The sequence below is a fragment of the Neophocaena asiaeorientalis genome, unplaced genomic scaffold (genome assembly GCF_003031525.2).
Source record: "Neophocaena asiaeorientalis asiaeorientalis breed wild unplaced genomic scaffold, Neophocaena_asiaeorientalis_V1.1 scaffold142, whole genome shotgun sequence".
Lineage (NCBI taxonomy): Eukaryota > Metazoa > Chordata > Mammalia > Artiodactyla > Phocoenidae > Neophocaena > Neophocaena asiaeorientalis.
Window position 1 is genome coordinate 3,996,284 of NW_020174563.1, and position 18,810 is coordinate 4,015,093.

At 34.5% G+C, this 18,810-nt stretch overlaps 1 protein-coding gene across 6 annotated transcripts in view; it reads left to right on the plus strand.

Moving 5' to 3' along the window:
• The window catches only part of ESCO1 (establishment of sister chromatid cohesion N-acetyltransferase 1), a 71,515-nt gene that overhangs the window by 17,972 nt on the left and 34,733 nt on the right, over positions 1 to 18,810 (plus strand). For 5 of the 6 annotated variants that reach the window (XR_003004926.1, XR_003004927.1, XM_024757879.1 and 2 more), the window contains exons 2-8: positions 2,070 to 2,173; positions 5,847 to 5,949; positions 6,191 to 8,324; positions 12,233 to 12,350; positions 13,967 to 14,027; positions 14,969 to 15,083; positions 17,851 to 17,982. Coding sequence is in view for 4 of the 6 variants with exons in the window: in XM_024757879.1 (XP_024613647.1) it covers positions 6,774 to 8,324; positions 12,233 to 12,350; positions 13,967 to 14,027; positions 14,969 to 15,083; positions 17,851 to 17,982 (1,977 nt within the window). In the remaining 2 variants the exon portion in view is untranslated. Of the gene's footprint in view, positions 1 to 1,502; positions 1,558 to 2,069; positions 2,174 to 5,846; positions 5,950 to 6,190; positions 8,325 to 12,232; positions 12,351 to 13,966; positions 14,028 to 14,968; positions 15,084 to 17,850; positions 17,983 to 18,810 lie in introns of those variants that run through there. The other variant, XM_024757880.1, reaches the window with a different exon arrangement.

The window sequence follows — 18,810 nt, forward strand, 5'->3', positions numbered from 1 at the left end:
TTTTTTCTTTGCATCTTTATTGGAGTATGGTTGCTGTACAATGGTGTGTTAGTTTCTGCTTTATAACAAAGTGAAAAACCTCAGAGGCACAGCACTGACCCTTGGCTGTAGCACCAAGAGCCTTTCATCCACACGGCTGAGAATAAAAGGGAGAAAAAGTAGAAAGAAATAATTAGAAGAAAGAAAGAAGGAAAAGGAAGGAAGGAAGATGGAAAGAAGGAACGAGAGAGGGAGGGAGGAAGGAGGGAAGGAAGCAAAAAAAGAAAGAAAGATTAAAGTGAAAAAAAATTAAGTAAGAAAATATAAAAAAGTTATTAAAATAAAAATTATTAAGAAAAAAATTTTTAAAAACGGATGGATAGAATCCTAGGACAAATGATGGAAGCAAAGCTATACAGAGAAAATCTTACACAGAAGCATACATACTCACAAAAAGAGGAAAATGGGAAAAAAGCATAAATCTTGCTCTCAAAGTCCACCTCCTCAATTTGGGATGATTCATTGTCTAAAGGAGGGAGGGAGGGAGGGAGGGAAGGAAGGAAAGGAAGGAAGGAAGGAAGGAAGAAGATAAAGTAAAATAAAGTTATTAAAATAAAAATTATTAAGAAAAAAAAATTTTTTTAAAACAAATAAATACGGATGGATAGAACCCTAGGACAAATGGTGGAAGCAAAGCTATACAGACAAAATCTCAGAAGCATACACATACACAGAAAAAGAGGAAAAGGGAAAAAAATAAATCTTGCTCTCAAAGTCCACCTCCTCAATTTGGGATGATTCGTGTCTATTCATGTATTCCACAGATGCAGAGTACATCAAGTTGATTGTGGAGCTTTAATCCGCTGCTTCTGAGGCTGCTGGGAGAGATTTCCCTTTCTTTTCTTTGTTCTCACAGCTCCCAGGGGCTCAGTTTTGGATTTGGCCACGCCTCTGCGTGTAGGAGGGCGTCTATTCTTCGCTCAGACAGGACCGGGTAAAAGGAGCAGCTGCTTTGGGGACTCTGGCTCACTCAGGCCGGGGGGAGGGAGGGGCATGGAGTGCTGGGCAAGCCTGCGGCAGCAGACGCCAGCATGATGTTGCACCAGCGTGAGGCGCGCCGTGCATTCTCCCGGGGAAGTTGTCCCTGGATCCCGGGACCCTGGCAGTGGCGGGCTGCACAGGCTCCCTGGAAGCGGGGTGTAGATAGTGACCTGTGCTCGCACACAGGCTTCTTGGTGGCGACAGCAGCAGCCTTAGCGTCTCATGCCCGTCTCTGGGGTCCGCGCTTGTAGCCGCGGCTCGCGCCCGTCTCTGGAGCTCCTTTAAGCAGCGTTCTTAATCCCCTCTCCTCACTCACCAGGAAACAAAGAGGGAAGAAAAAGTCTCTTGCCTCTTCGGCAGGTCCAGACTTTTCCCCGGACTCCCTCCCGGCTAGCCACTAGCCGTGGTGCACTAACCCCCTGCAGGCTGTGTTCACGCCGCCAGCCCCAGTCCTCTCCCTGCGCTCCGACCGAAGCCTGAGCCTCAGCTCCCAGCCCTGCCCGCCTCGGCGGGTGAGCAGACAAGCCTCTCGGGCTGGTAAGTAAGTGCTGGTCGGCACCGATCCTCTGTGCAGGAATTTCTCCGCCTTGCCCTCTGCATCCCTATTGATGTGCTCTCCTCCGCGGCTCCGAAGCTTTCCCCCTCTGCCACCTGCAGTCTCTGCCCACGAAGGGGCTTCCTAGTGTGTGGAAACCTTTCCTCCTTCGCAGCTCCCTCCCACTGGTGCAGGTCCCATCCCTATTCTTTTGTCTGTTTTTTCTTTTGCCCTATGCAGGTATGTGGGGAGTTTATTGCCTTTTGGGAGGTCTGAGGTCTTCTGTCAGTGTTCAGTAGGTGTTCTGTAGGAGTTGTTCCACGTGTAGATGTATTTCTGGTGTATCTGTGGGGAGGAAGGTGATCTCCACGTCTTACTCTTCCGCCATCTTCCTCTCATCCCTAAGTTGTTTTAATACTTAATAGACAGTTAATAGACAATACCGTTTTTGTATTCTCATGTTTTTTTATAGATTGTTTTACTTTAGCTATAAAATTATTATTTTTTTTTTAAGATTAACAACCAGAAAACACACAGTAAATTATTAGAAGCATCATTCATTAGAAGCATCGTCCATCAACCTGAAGAAAAAAGTTATGTGATTTTCATTTCAGGAAGGTAAGTGGCCTATACTATTACAGTTCAGTGCCTTCAAAGATAGTTGGTCAGTATGCCAAATATACTTAATATATTGAGAGAAATGTAACTTTTTTTGACAAGATTATATGTTTACATAATAAAATGGGGCAGTTAGTGAAAAGTTTCTTTTTGTCACACATCTCACACTTGGTCCCGTAGTTCTCTTTCCCAGAAGTCTTCACTATTACTAGTTTCTTGTGTATCCTTCCATACCTTTTGTGTGCCTAAACAAGCATATGTTTCTATATCTTTCCTTCCTCCCACTGTCTCCCTGTTTTTCTTTTTACACAAAGGGAAGTACACCCTGTTATGCACCTTGCATTATTTGGCTTAACAGTGTTTCTCGGTTCTAGGTCCATATCAGTTACTTACAGTTCTATTTTTTAGACAGATTTATTAAAGCATAATTTATGTATAATAAAGTGCACCCTTTTAAAGTGTACAATTTGGTGGATTTTGACAGATTTACACACTCTTGGAACCACCATCATAATCAAGATAGAGATCATTTCCATTACCTCCAAAAGTCTATCTCTCCCTCCACTCCTGACCCCAGGCAGTGACTCATCTGCTTTCTGTTACTGTAGATAAGTTTGCCTTTTCTAGAATTTCCAAAAAGTAGAATCATAGTTTGTATAGTCTTTGTGTCTATCTAGCCTTTTTCGTTCAGCATCATGATTGTGAAGTTCGTTCATGTGGTTCCAGTAGTTTGTTGCCTTTGATTGCAGAGTGTTCTGTTATATTGACATACCACATTTTTGTTTATCCATTCACCCGACTTTTGGGTTGTTTTCAGATTTTGGTTATTGTACATAAAGCTGCTTTTAAGATTTTTGGACAAGTTTTTATGTGGAATGAACAGTATCCCTTCCTAAAAAAATCTTTGTTTACCTCAGAATCTCAAAGATTTTTGCCTTTTTTTTTCTTTTAGAGTTTTTTATAGTTTTACATTATGTCTGTGATCAGTCTCAACTTAGTTTTGTGTGTTGTGTGAGGTGTTGTTTTTTTTTTTTCTACTTGGATATCCAGTAGTTCCAACACTGTTTTTTTCAGACGTTTCTTTCAACTGACCATAAATGTATGGGTCTGTTTCTGGATTTTCTTCCATTGATCTCTGTGTCCCTTTGTCTTGATTACTGTAGCTTTTTAGTAAGTCTTGAAATCAGATAGTGTATTTTGAGTTTTTTTTAAAAGGGCTTTGACTATTGTATGTGGATTTTTTTTTTTGCTTTTTCACATAAGTTTTAAAATCAGCTTGTCAGTTTCTGTATAAAAAGCCTGTGGGAATTTTGCCTGGAATTGAGTTGAATCTCATCTCTGCTTTGACTTGATTGCATGATATAGTATGAGTGTATCATTAATTATAAAGCAGTTTATAATGATGGATGTTGTGGATTTTCAGTCTGTTGATCCAGTGTTCCAGTGAATTTTGTATTTACTTGTGTCTGTGCACTTGTGCAAGTATATCTGTAATATAAAGTCTTGAAAATGAAATTGTTTGATATTTAGCATTTATAATATAATATTGATTGATATTGACAAATTGTCCTGCATAGACATTGAATCACCTGCAGTAATATGAGAGTAACCTGTCACAAATCCTTGCTAAGACGGTGTTGTTAAACTTCTTGAACTTTTGCCAGTCTGATAGGTAAAAAATGGTATTTTGATTTGGTTCTAATTTGTTATTCTGTTATTATTTCACCAGCCATCTGTGGTTTACTTCCGGTGAATATATTATGGTGATAAGCTTATGCTGTTTCTTGCCAGTATTTTTCCCCCAGTTTTATCCCTCAAACTTGACTTCTGAATTTTGTGACAAGGCTTGAAAGCCTTTCCCACTCAAGACAAATACTAAAATTCTCCCAAGTTTTAATCTGTTTTTTATGGGGGGGGTTGTTTTATTTTTATTATTATTTTTGGTCGCACCGTGCAGTTCCCCAACTGGGGATTGAACCCGCGCCCTCATCAGTGAAAGCGCAGAGTCCTAATCACTGGACCACCAGGGAATTCCCATGACAAACTTTTCAAAATCTTTTTTTATCCATTGTGCTAGATGCTTTGACCCTTTTAATTTGGACACTCATGTCTTTTAATTATAGGAAAATTTCTTGAATTCTTGGTTTTTTTCAGTGCTTTTTCTCTGTTTTCTAAAACCAGAATTACTGGACTGTTCTGCATGGCTGGTCCTTTTTCTTCTCTTTTGTCTCCTATTTGCCACCTTGCTGTTTTTGTTCTGCTTTATAGGAGATCTCCTTACCTTTATATTCTATTGCTTCTATTGACTTTTTAATTTCTTTAATATTAGTTTTAATTTTCAAGAGTTCCTTTTTGTACTGTGAATGTTCTTATGTATTTGTTTCATGAATGAATTAACTTATTTTTAGTTTTTGTCTGTGCATTGTTTTTTTCTTCCAAGTTACTTCCTCCCTTTTTTTTTTTAAGGGTCTCCTCTTGTATGTGGTGATTTCTGGTTTTGCTCGTGGTTACAAGTGAGACACTAAAAACTAATTGGAAACTGTTTGGATGGTGGGTAGTCTCCTGCTGGTAGGGTGTGAGTGAGTGAGTGTGTGTATGTCTGTGATTAATGACTGTGGGCCCTATCAGTATTTTTTAGGTCTTTTCTCTAGTTTTGTCAAATTCATTAGAAAATTATCTTTTAGTCTCCTTCCTAGAAGGCATAGGCTAGGCTGCTGTCCTCTGGGAGTCTCTGAGTAGGCAAAGAGGGTTTGGGGTGGAAGGACTGGGTTTCAGTAATCAGTATGTGTACTGCTACTTACTCCCTCTGTTGTCAGTATGGTACTTCCTCCCTCAGCTGTGACTGTTGAGCCCACAGACCAAAGACCTTTTGTTTTACTCCTTCCAAAAATTTATACCAGTCTTTAGGGAGTGATGCAGGGGTAGTCTTCTGGGTGGTAGTGATTGGAAAGGCTGTGTGGCAGTCTTTCCCCTTTTGTGAGTCCCATTTTCCTCCCCATATCCCATCTCCTGGTACTGCCAATTTCTGCTTCTTGAGGGATTCTGTGGTTTACGTAGAGCTGCTTCTCACTTGGCTTTCCTCTGTTTCTAGTTTAAGATCAGGTTTTTTTTGAGTCTGGAGGTTAGTTATTTGTCCTTCTTTGTAGCTTCTGTACGTTTAATTTTTATCATCTACACTTTTGTTCTTCATCCTTTGAGTTTATGGTTTTGTCTTGCTTCGTTTTAATCTGTTGCTTTTTTTTTTTAGTGGGTATTACGTGAGAGTAGAGGTAAATGTGTGTGTTTAAATCTGCCTTTTTTACTGTGTGTCACTGTTTTTCTATGAATATAGTTATTTATGTGTACTGTTTTTCCTCAAAATAGGATTTTACTAGCTTAATATGTCTATATTATGAATTGTTTTTTGTATTTTAAAACTTTTTTAAAAACATAAAATGGATTTCATCAATGAAATAGAAACGTTATATTTCATTGGATGCATGTACCATAGTTTACTTCAGGTTAGAAATACTAAAATTAAGTGCTATGTGTAAACTGAACTCTGAAGCCTAATGGTAGGATAGGATAAAATTATGGAGTATAGATTAACATGTTGGTTAATAGATTTGATGAGATGTAAATGACTGATTACATCTTTGTACCTTTTAAACATTTTAAAATATTTTACTTTTAGGTGCTGTGTAATGTGTTGAAAGGAAATTATAAGGAATGATTTTGTCAAATTTTTATGAGTTATGGTGGCTGAAAGATCAATTCTTTCTTGTGGGAAAGGAAATGTAAGTAACCTCAAGGAATAGATTGATTTTCAACTATTCTATGCTTACATGAGACAGGTTTTCCATTATTTATAAGACTGTGCTTGGGATACTTTTTTCTGTTAGCCTTAAGTATACAGACTAAATAATTCAAAAAGAGAAGTTAGAGTTTATGTAAGTCATGGTTATTTCTGTATAGTATCAGCATTGCTAAATTTCTTGAATTGTACAAAATTTAATTTTTATTTTTTTATTTTTCCAGAAATGGCAGCACAAAAGGAAATCTATATTAATAGACTGTTTTATTAAATGGAAGTGGTTATATAAGAACTTTAAACGAACAGACTCAACAAACAAGGAAAGAAACGTGTTAACTGTAAGACATGTTTCCAATGAATCAAAGTCCAATAACTGTAGACTTCAGAAGAAAAAAGTTTTCAAAAACTTTGTCAAAACAGACAGGTCAGTGATAAATAACTCCTCCAGTAATAGGGCTAGGCCTGAAAACTGATATTAATTGAATAAAATTAACAAAGTAGATCAAACTTGAATTAAAATTTTTTCATAAAAAGTTCTGAAAATATCAGATTAGATTTAAATTTTCCTCAAATTTCTATTGCCTCATCCAAAGTAAAGCAAATATCTTTCAGCCTTCATGCCAGCTTTTCTCATGTCATAAGGATGACAGAAATCTTAGCAAACTAGTATTTTTGTTGAAAATGTATATCAGTTTCAGTTGATTTTTAAGACCTGCTGCTCAGTAATAATACTAGACATTCAACATTTACAACTACCAGGACACAAAATCTCAAAAACTACTCAGAAAAGGAGGACCTTACTCAGGAATGATGTCCATTCAGGAGAAATCAAAAGAAAATTCCTCCAGTGTTATTAAAAAGAGTGAAGATAAGAATCTAGAAACACAAATTCAAGGTTCTCAAAAGAATCTAGTAAAAAAATCAGGTCCAAAGGAAGCTATAAAATCACTGGTTAAATCTTCCAATGAAAGTAAAGTCAATCAGCCTGATGAATTAGGAACATGCATGAGCACAAGGTCAGCATCCAGTGATAAAAAAGCTAGTAAACCTATTAATAAAAATATGGTGACTGTAAAGGGACATTCACAACAAGAATCTACAAAGCAGAAGAAATTATCTCAGAAAAAGTCAGTGCACAAAACCCCTAAATCAAATGAACAGCTTAATCGGAGATCACAAAGACTACAACAGTTAACAGAGGTTTCAACAAGGTCTCTGCGTAATAGAGACATTCAGGGTCAAGTTCAAGCAGTTAAACAGAGTTTGCCACCAACAAAAAAAGAGCACCGTAGCAATACTAAGAGTAAATCTAATAAAGTTAAAACAAATCAGAAGCATGTGAAAAGAAAAGTGCTGGAAATAAAGTCTGATTCTAAAGAGGATGAAAATTCTGTAACTAACGAAGTAATAAATTCCCCAAAAGGAAAAAAACGCAAAGTAGAGCATCCGGCAGCTTATACTTGTAGTTCTCAGTGCATAAAAGTATCTGAAAAGTGTCTTCAGAAGAATACTAGAAAAGAGGAAACAAAATCTGTGCCTGTAACTTCTTCTGAGATAAAAAGATCAAAAATGGCTACTTCAGTGGTCTCTAAAAAGAATGAGATGAAGAAGTCAGTTCATACACAAGTGAATACTAGTGCAAAATCCCAAAAAAGTCCACAGCCATCAGTGCCTGAACAAAGTATAGATAATGAGCTGGAGCAAGCAGGAAAGAGCAAACGAGGGAGCATTCTCCAGCTCTGTGAAGAAATTGCTGGTGAAATTGAGTCAGATACTGTAGAGGTAAGAAAGGAATCTTCACAAGTGGAAATTGTAAAGGAGGAGAAGCCTACAGAAATAAAATTGGAAGAGACTGATACTGAAAGACAAATACTTCATCAGAAGGAAACAAGTCAGGATGTTCAGTGTAATCGTTTCTTCCCCAGTAGAAAAACAAAGCCTGTGAAATGTATTCTAAATGGAATAAACAACTCAACTAAAAAGAACTCCAACTGGACTAAAATTAAGCTCTCAAAATTTAACTCTGTGCAGCAGAATAAATTAGACTCTCAATTTCCCCCTAAATTGTGCTTATTACGACCCAGTTTTTCACTGCCTGCGTTAGAAATGCATCATCCAGTGACTCAAAGTACATTTTTAGGGTCAAAACCACATGATGGTAAAAATAAAGCTTGCCAGCAGGAAGAAATGAAAGAAATTAATTCTGAAGAAGTTAAACTTAATGATATTACAGTTGACATTAATAAAACCCCCAAAAAGCCTCCTGAAAATTGTTGTTTGAGTAATCAGATAAAACCACCTCCTGATCAGCCATTGGATAACCAGAAGAAAGATTCTTTTGAATCAACGCCAGATAAGGTAATGTATTTTCATCATGTACATAGAGGTGTCTGAGTACTTTCTGATAAGATTTAAGTGTTTACAACATATTTTAACTTAAGAATTAAGTTGTAAAATGTTAAGGAATTCTATTTTATTAACCCAATCTTGTAGTGAGTGATAGAACTTACGCCTTTAGATGTCTCATTTACATGAATGCTTGTCATTGTTTCCTTATTTTCACCCTTCATTTTAATTTTATGTGAAGCATAAACCTGTTGAAGTCTAGCTTTTCTTTTTCCTTTAACACACTGATTTGTTTCCTTTTTCTATTAATTGTAACCACAGAAACTATGTTTCATAGTGAGTGACTAAAATGTAGAACTTGAAGTTGGGCCCAATTCTGACCAGTTGTTAAAATTAATTTCAGCTGGCACAAATCAACTTTCTGCACCTGATAAAATTTAAAGATTAAACATTTCTAATAGTAGAGATGCCTTTTGGTTTGACTTGTGTGGCCATTTTAAAAATTGGCAAATAAAATGTCTGAAAGATGTAAATAATTCAAACCTCAGGCTAAGAATAAAATTGTAGTGGCCAAGAATTTTTAAAATGGAAAAGTAAATTGAAAAACAATCTAAATAGCTGGAAGAAACTTGAATGATTATCTGAGAAGTAGTTTTGAAACCTTGTAAAAGCAGCTGAGCCCATTTCTTTCCAAATTAAATCATAGGTAAAATACCAATATATAAAAGCAATAGGCAGAAATTTTATGTGTGTCAAACTTTAGTGCTGTATAATACTGATTTTTAGAACTCCACCAATTTGTTTTAGTTATTTAATTTTATAATGAGAAAGCTGAGAGCAATAGAGGAATGTGGGTTAGGTCACATGTTTGGTTGTGCAAATAGATTTGAATTCAGGTGTTCTGATTCTCAGCCCATCTTTCTTTCTGCAGTGAGATACTCTGAATATTAGAAGATCATTTGAGAAAAAAATCGTGGGTAGAGAAGAAAGTCAAGTCACCTCAAAGTTTTAGGAGTGATTTAAAGTTCTCTTTTGAGGCATTTGGGTCTAGAAGCAAATTTGAGTAAGGAGTCAGGGCTTGTGTCAGAAGCCCCGAAAATAGATTATTGGCTACTCTCGTGGACTAAAATGGAAAGAACTTAAAGGGAACAGATACAGTGTGGTACTCTTAGATTTTATTTTCTGTGCAAATGTGAATGAAAGCATCAATTAGAAGACAATTATTCAAATAGTGATAGTAATTAAAGTAAGTAGTGAGTGGTAGAATGAATAATAAGTGTGGCCTCTTGCAGACACAGAGTGGCTTTCTCTTCAGGGTGTGCTTTTGTCAAAAATTGACAGCTACGCTCCAGGTGTAGTTGCAGAGTAGATCTTTTAACTCCTTGCTGCATAAGTGCCTGTCAAAACTCAGAAGGCAGATAGTTTATGGGGAATATATTGAGAAATAAGAAATCCATTCCTTCGGACTAACTACTAGAATAGAGATATTTAGTTAGACTACATTATTTTGATCTTCTATAATGCTGCTTTTACTGAGATGTGCTTTGGATTTATGCAACACCTCTATCTTGAGGAATGTTATGAAAAACAGTCCTATGAAACTTGTGTTAAAATTTTTATTTACGTACAAATTTACATGAGAAGTCTTGAGTTTCAAACGTTTAGAATACTAGAGAGACCAATATTATACCAGTGACTACCACCCAAATTTGACAAAAATTAACATTTTATTGACTTCAGGTTTTTTAAAATAAGAAAAGTACATTACAGATATAAAGACCATACTTCACTCTACTTTCCATTCACCTCTCTCCCCAGAGTTAAATATGCTTCTAAAGGTATGAATATTTTATGTTTTCATTTTTGATTTCACTGTGTATGTATATATATCTATTATAAAGAATACTTAACATTGTTTGTATTTTAAACGTTTACATACATGCTAACATGGTTTGTATGTGTATATTCTATATATACATATTTTTTTCAACTGATTTTGTGCAGTCAGCACATTTGATATTTATTAATACATGGGTATTTTAATAGTTGTAAAGGAATATACCACAGTTTATTTATGTTTTCCTCTGTTAAAGCACTTTTAGGTTGTTGCCAACTTTTTCACTGATACCAACAATGTGATTACTATCACAGAGTGGTCAGGAGATGTGGTGGTGACCACATCATTTCAAGACATATTTGATTGCCTGCTGCATCCGAGACACTGTGCTAATAAGGCTACAGAAGATGATGTTTCCTGCCTTTAAGGAATTTACATTGCACTAGTCACTTAGAAATTTCTCTTCTTCCCATAAACGCTAAGATGTTTTAGTTCAGCCATCATAGTAGCTTTTGTTTAGTGAACACTGCCTCTTTGTTAGGCAGAGGAGAGCTTCATATAATTGTCACCACATTCTACAGCATGACTTCTGTTATTATCCATATATTACAGGTAAGGAGAGTGAAGCTTAGAGATTTAAGTGAGGCTTAGAGATCCCTGTAAGTGATGGAGTCAGGCTTTGAACTGCGATTGGCTGGCTTCAGAATCTAGATTTATACTTGGGGAAATAGGAGAATGTAAGAAACAATCCTTAAATCATTTGAAAACTTTTTCTGTGGCTGCTTGTAATTTTGCTCTTTTTATTATATGGTGTCAGTCTCAGCAGTACTGAAAAATGATGATGGTTGATAAGGCTGAGCATATGATAGCCCTTCTCTGAAAATTTTGGCCTGAATTTAAATTATTTGGATTTTATGAATTTTAAAGCTCAATTATTTTATGATTTGTTTTTTAAACTAGTAATTTACTAACTTCCTAATGGAGATTAAGTAGTAACATGTAATTGTTCTTACTGTTTTTAATTTTTCTGCTTTTTAATGACAAATATAATGTTCATTTTTCAAAAATGTAATGTTCACAAATGTTACATGTTCTTTGTAACAATCACAATATAGATAGATACGCACACATACGTACACATAGAAAGTTAATTGTTCACCTCCTCATTTCCATTTCTTTGAGACAGCTAATGTTGATAGAGTTTCTAGTATTTTCCTTCGGTAGTTATTGAGTATCTGCTTTGACAGAGTTCTGATTTAGGGGCTCTTGGGAATACAAAGATAAATATAATAATAATAGTCTTTGCTCTTAAGAGTTATAGGAGATTAATAAAAAACAAATAACTAATTCAAAATAGGAAGTGATAAGGGCATGAAAGACAGAGATGAAGTAGATGGAAAATTTGGGGAAAGGGGATGGGAAAACTTGGAGGAGACTTCATGGGAGAGGTTAATATTTAAGTAATGACTTGAGTTTATACAGGGGGTAAGGTGTTCTAGATTAGCACTATCCAGTAGAAATATAATGTGAGCCACATAAATCGTTTAAAAATTTCCGGTAGCCACATTAAAAAAAAAAGAAATTGGTAAAATTAATAGATTTTATTTAACTTGTCATATAAAATACTATTATTTCAATGTGTCATGAATTTTAAAACTTGAGTTGTTTTACTTTTTTGTACTAACACCTCAAAATCTGGTGTGTGATTTACATTTGTAATAAATCAGTCATACTAACCACATTTTAAGTGCTCAGTAGTGAGATGTTACAGTGGCTATTAATGGACAGTGAGGTTTAGGTAGATGAAACTCAGAAAAAGTATAGAGCCAGGCAAATATGAAATATATCTGTTGGAGAGGCAAATTTTTCGATCTAGTGTGAAGAGGAATAATAGAAGTTGATGCTGAGAAGGGTAGCTTGTAGGGAGATCATAAAGAGACTTTTAAGGCATATCTGTGTGAATTACTCCATATATTATCTTAAATTTTCTTAGTATAGTGCTAAAATTCATTGAAAGTATTGGGATAAGACCCAAAGGTTGATGTAAAAGCAAATATTAACGTTTTGAATTATATGTGCTTAGAATTGCAGCCTATGTTTGGAATCTAAGCTTGAAAACAATCCAGTGGAAAATACCACTACTACTGTTTCAACTCTGCTCAGTCAAGCAAAAATTGATACAGGGGAGAGTAAATTTCCAGGTAATACTTTGAAAATATTGTTTGGATTTCACAGTGGTCAGACATATTTTTGTCAGCATAACAGTAAACTATATCCACTATCAAATAAGCCTGTTAAATCCTTCTTTTAACCATTATGTTTTTCTGATGTGTGATTATCACCATTCTTTGAAGGGGGAGAATTGCTTCTGTTGATTGGCTTGTTTACAATACTTAAGATGATTCTTTGATTCCCTACCAAAAATTCTTTTGTTTTTCAGTCTTTTGTTTGTGGACTTACTTTCTGGAGAAGTGTTACTTAATGAATTGCTTAAATTAGTGGTAGCAGTTTATTTCTCAAGTATAAATGACTGTGCTTTACCACTTCAGGTTCTTATCTTTAACCCTTAATTACTCAGTTTTCCATCTTAGTAATTCTATCTTTGAATTAAGAATTGAATCAGTTGCTGCAGTTTGTCCACTTATACCAAAAAAAACCTTTATTTTTGTAACCTTATGAAAATTTTGGGGGGAATTCCCTGGCGGTCCAGTGGTTAGGACTCGGCAGTTTCATTGCCGGGATCCAAGTTCAACCCCTGGTGGGGGAACTAAGGTCCCGCAAGCTGTGTGATGTGGCCAGAAAAAAAAAAAAAAAAAAAATTGGGCAAGGATTATTTGAACTGTTGGATGGGGATTAGTTCACCTTTATCAGATGAAGCACCAGGAAAAAACAGAATAGAAATTCCTAATTTCTGTTGTTTCTCTCTGGTAAAGGAAAGATACACTTGGAGCAAAATATTGAGTTCAGATAATTGCTTCCATTGCATGTCATTTAACCTTTTCTCTTAGTGGGGGAAGGGGAAGTATACTATGAACACAAGAAATGCATTTATTCATTAGAAAATAAATTGATTATTGCATTATTTGATTAATAATATGATTAAAACTCCAGAGACTACAGGGTTTTTTTTGTTTGGGTTTGGTTTTTTTATAAATTTATTTATTTATATTTTATTTTTGACTGTGTTGAGTCTTCATTGCTGTGCGCGGACTTTCTCTAGTTGCAATGAGCAGGGGCTGCTTTTCTTTGCGGTGCTTGGGCTTCTCATTGCAGTGGCTTCTCTTGTTGTGGAGCACGGGTTCTAGGCTCACGGGCTTCAGTAGTTGCGGCTCACGGGCTCTAGAATGCAGGCTTAGTAGTTGTGGCGCACGTGCTTAGTTGCTCCGTGGCATGTGGGGTCTTCCTGGACCAGAGATCGAACCCGTGTCTCCTGCATTGGCAGACAGATTCTTAACCACTGTGCCACCAGGGAAGTCCTACAGGGTTTTTTAAACATGTTTTCATTTATTTCCATTTAGAGATTGTATAATTATGCAAGCATTTAAACAGTTTCCTTTATTGTTCAGTGCTAGTAATTACTGGTGAAACTAGAGACAAACTTGATCTACCATTAGATCTCTTTGCAGCTCTGTAGAGCCTTTTTGCCTCTTCTCTGAAGAGTAATTTCTAGGAAGGGGCTCTAATTTTATCAAATGGTGTTTATTAAAAATAAAGCATTTAGTGCACTGAGGTTTTGTCTTTATTATAATTTTTAACCATTAGGTGGAGAGCTAATACAAAGGCTTAGTACATAACCCATCTTTTGATTAAATCACAGGTTCAGCTCCCAAACAGCACAATATACTCACTAACCAAACATCTAAGACCAGTGATAACAGGTAAGGTATTAGTTTAATATAAGTATAAATCTGAGAACTTAAGGATTTTATACCTGTAAGTTTTGAGTTTGGGGTTTTTTTCCCCTGAAAGGTTGTGCTAGTAACCCTCAGTTTTTCACATAGAGGTGATACAAGTTCTCTTTTCATTTTAGTTTTTTCTGTGTCTGTACATACTATTTTGTAGCTTTTATTTTTTTACTTAATGTGTTATGTTATGTTATGTTTTTTACTTAATGTTTCTACATTCCTTCCTCATTCTTTTAAATTCTGCAGTAGATATCATTGTGTGAATATTCCGTTGTTTAACAATTCTCTACTTTATAGAAACTTTGGTTGTTTCTAGTTTATTCCTATTAGAAAAAAAAAGTCCTGCAATAAACACATATATCTTTGTCCACTTATGTGACTATATCTAGGATAAATTCATAGCTATAGGACTTAACCTGCATTGCCAAATTTCCCTGCAAATTGGTTGTGTCTTATACTCCCAGCAACAGTGTTTGAGAATGCTCCTTTTTCCCCAAAACCCCCATGATATGAGTATTAGGAGCATGTAAAAGTGTTTTCAGTAGCGTAAAAGCTTTTTGTTGTCTTTAATTTCAAAATTAAATTAGTATGATTTTTTAGCTTTAGCTCATTACTGAAAATAGTATTTAGGACAAACTGTAGTGACTCAAATTGCTAAAACTATGAAATGTAAAACTTACTCATACTATAGTTAGTGCTGCAGTTTTTTGTTTATTTGATGCAAGTTAGTTGTTTCTTTGGGTTTCCTTCCCTGTTTTGGTTTTTAAAAGGTTATTTTTCGCCCCTTGGAATTGATATTTGTCAGTGTTGTATAGAAAATAAGTTTTTTTTTTCCTATCAGTGATTTGAAGTGATATGGATCTATAACATTTAATAGTTTTTGTTTGTTTGTTTGTTCGGTTGTTTTTTTAAAGGGAGATACCACCAAATCATTCTTGGCCTAAGTGTAATTCCCATTTGGAGATAACAATTCCAAAAGAATTGAAACTAAAAGAAGCAGAGAAAGCTGATGAAAAACAGTTGATCATAGTAAGTATACAACTTGACCTTTTTGGTGAAATGTTATAAACATCTTATTTATGCACATTGTCAAGGAATAAATTCGTTTTTTACCTAAAGAACTTTTTGTCGCCATAAGTCTTAATTATGGAAATATTCTTGGTATTATGACAGCCACCCCCGCCAGTGATTCCATCCTGTAACAAATAATAAAAATTCAAATTTCCATACTTCTAGTTTTATTTACAACAGATTGACGCTTTATTTCACATTTGTTATTTCTTAAATGTGTCATTTGATCACTACCTTTTTTTAGTAGTTTAAATATTAAAATAACATGGAGTTTAATAAATAAGATGATTTTAAATTTCTGTATTTTAGTGTATGTTATAATTTTAAAACTACATTTACAGGAAGATAAACCAATAGTTAATTTGAATTAGAAAATAAGTACAATTTGGTGGCATGGTGGAAAAGAGGGAGATATTTTGATTGATTAAAAATCTAATTTGAAAAAAAAAAAATCTAATTTGAGTGAGCACAGAATATTAAAAAAATGAAGAACCCAAAATAATAGGAACATTTAATGTAGTTCCAGTTAACATAATTAATAGGATTTTTTGGTACTAGATGATTGATTATAACTTTAATATGGGAGAATAACTTTGTAAGAATTTTCTAGAAATTTTTGAGAAAGATTAGTGAGGGAAAAAGTTGTTTCATCGAATTTAATAATGTTTCTGTTGTCAAATCAGTATGATAGTGAAACAGGATTAGACAAGTAGAATCTAGAGCTGCCCTGTCCAATATGGTAGCCACATGTGACTGTTGAGCACTTGAAATGTTGCTTGTCACAACTGAGGTATGCTCTATATGTAAACATATGTACTGCATTTCAAAGATGAGTACAAAGAAGCATGTAAAGTATCTCATTAATTTTTAAAAATATTTAATACATGTTGAAATTATAACATTTGGGATATGTTTTGTTAAATAAAATATATTATTAAAATTAATTTTACCTGTTTGCTTTTGCAGTCTTTAATGTGGCTACTAGTAAATTTAAAATTACCTTTGTAGATCCCATTTCTATTGGATAGTGCTGGTCAAGAGTTGATGGTAATGATGATGATGTTAATGATCATAATAGCAGCTAATATTTTTGAATGCATTGTTCCATCTCCTCCACTTAATTAAGTTAAGCCTTATAAAAAAGTATGAGATAGGTACAACTATTATTTTCCATTTACCAGTGAGGAAACTAAGGCAGCTGCTTACTCATTACTGTGAAAACTGCCTTCTTGAAGAGATATTTGTATACCTGTATTCGTTATTCACAGTAGCCAAAAGGTGGAAGCAACTGAAGTGTCCATCAGTGGGTGAATGGCTGAACAAAATGTGTTGTGTATGTATACAGTGGAATATTATTCGGCCTTTAAAAAGGAAGGTAATTCTGACATGTATAATATGGTTGAACCTTGAGGACATTATCTAAGTGATATAAGTCAGTCACAAAAAGACAAATACTGTATGATTCTACTTATATAAGGTACCTAGAATAGTCAGATTCATAGAGATAGAAAGTAGAATGGTGGTTTCCAGGAGCTGGGGGGGGCGGTGTTGGGGAGCTGTTGTTTAATGGGTATAGAGTTTCAGTTTTTTGTTTTGTTTTTGTTTTTTTTGGCCGCTCCTTGCGGCATGTGGGATCTTCGTTCCCTGACCAGGGATCGAACCTGTGCCCCCTGCAGTGGAAGTGTGGAGCCCTAACCACTGGACTGCCAGGGAAGTCCCTAGAGTTTCAGTTTTGCAAGATAAAAATAATTCTGTAGATTGGTTGCACAACAATGTGAGTGTACTAAATACTGCTGAACTGTACACTTAAAAATGGTTAAGATGGTAAATACTATGTCTCATATCTTAACCACAATTAAAAAAAATTTTTTTTAACTCCCTGAAATTTCAGGTAACATTTTGTCAACAGTTTGAATCTTTTAGAATGAACTTCCCTTTAGTTTTATATACAATCTTTTATTTACCATTTGATTTCTCTCTGCTCTGTGACCCTAGCTGTAAGGCACTAGCATACAATTATCTGAGATCCTTTTTTTTTCCTGTAATTAGTTGAAATTATACAGTTTTAGAGCAGGGAAAATAAAGGAATTATGCTTTTTTTAGTTAATATATTATTCTTAAAGTTAGATCATATTGCTGTAATTTTTCGTATTAAATAAGGACAAGAATAGAAAACCTTTTGTAAACAATTACTATTCTACAGCACAAGTATGAATTACTGGAGTACAGGTGATTATAATCAGACTTTCATACTTATTTGATATAAAGAAAATAGAAAATGTTTAATTTTACCTTTTCTCAAGAGTTTCTGGTGACATAAATACTCTTTAATATAACTAGAGCAAAACCAAAGATGTCTATGAAACATTATTTCTTCTAAACTTTAGCAGTATAATTATTCACAGATACAAAATACATACTAGTTCTTATTTATAAGGTATTTGCTGTTTGGGGCTTTAGAACTAAGATTGTAGTGTTAAAGATACTTCTCAGTTCCTTTCAGTTGTTATTAAATGCTGTGGAGTAAGTGATTACTAAAATGGAAAACAGTTCTTAATAAAATTACATACAGATTTCAAAGATTAATATCTTAGTTTTTATAATCAACATTGACTGTTATTTTAAACACTTCTCACTCTATGTTCATGTTATAGCTTTAGAGGCTGATGTTCTGGAATTATTCTTTTGGGGGGGAAAAAACCTTCTGTTTGTTTTTTATAAATAGGATGCAGGACAAAAAAGATTTGGAGCGGTTTCCTGTAATGTTTGTGGCATGCTTTACACAGCTTCAAATCCAGAAGATGAAACACAGCATCTGCTCTTCCACAACCAGTTTATAAGTGCTGTAAAATATGTGGTAAGTGCAATTCATGACTTTTAAAATGCAGAATCAGATAATTAGAGATGAATTGCCGCATTTAAGTCATTGAAAATTTTTGTCTTTAGGACATGATAATATATACAAAGCCCTTGTAGTATATATACAGGCTTATTTTAAAACAGAGCCAAACATAAAACCCAGCAAATTTATTCTGGCTGGTGTATGTTGTGGGATTTTTGAATTTAAGTTATATTTTTAAAGTGTTATTGAACCTCTTCTAACAAGTAATGCTGTTCAACTTGAGTATTTAAAAAATTTCATTTGATTTTCATAATTATTAACTATTGATAAGCCTGCTTAATATTCAGTATAGCTTGGCACACTTTTTATTTGAGGGATTGATAGTGCTGTATATTATACCAAATAGACTGGGGATTTCCTTAACTTCTCTTTGCTAACGTGAGAGCTTTTCTTAATAAAATTAAAGAGAAAAATTCTTGATGGTTAAAACCTCAGAATTTGTAGTATACTTAAAAAAAAAATCCCACAAAGTAAATAAGTTTTAGTATGTATTTTTTGATGTATGTGCATTTGAGGCATAATGGGTATTATTTAATACTTGTTTTTGGAAGTAGCAAAATTTTAAATAATTTTGAACCATTTCAGATATCTTGTGAAAATAGTAATTTAATGTAATTGCTGTTTACCCGTATCTGAAATGGAATTTATTTTTATTTTATACATGTTACCTTCAGTACTGTACACTCACATTAATAAGACCTCCAGGATATCTGAACTGAGATCACCAATTCATTTCATGTAGGCACCAGATGTTGGATTATTTAAAGATCTTTATTGGCTTCA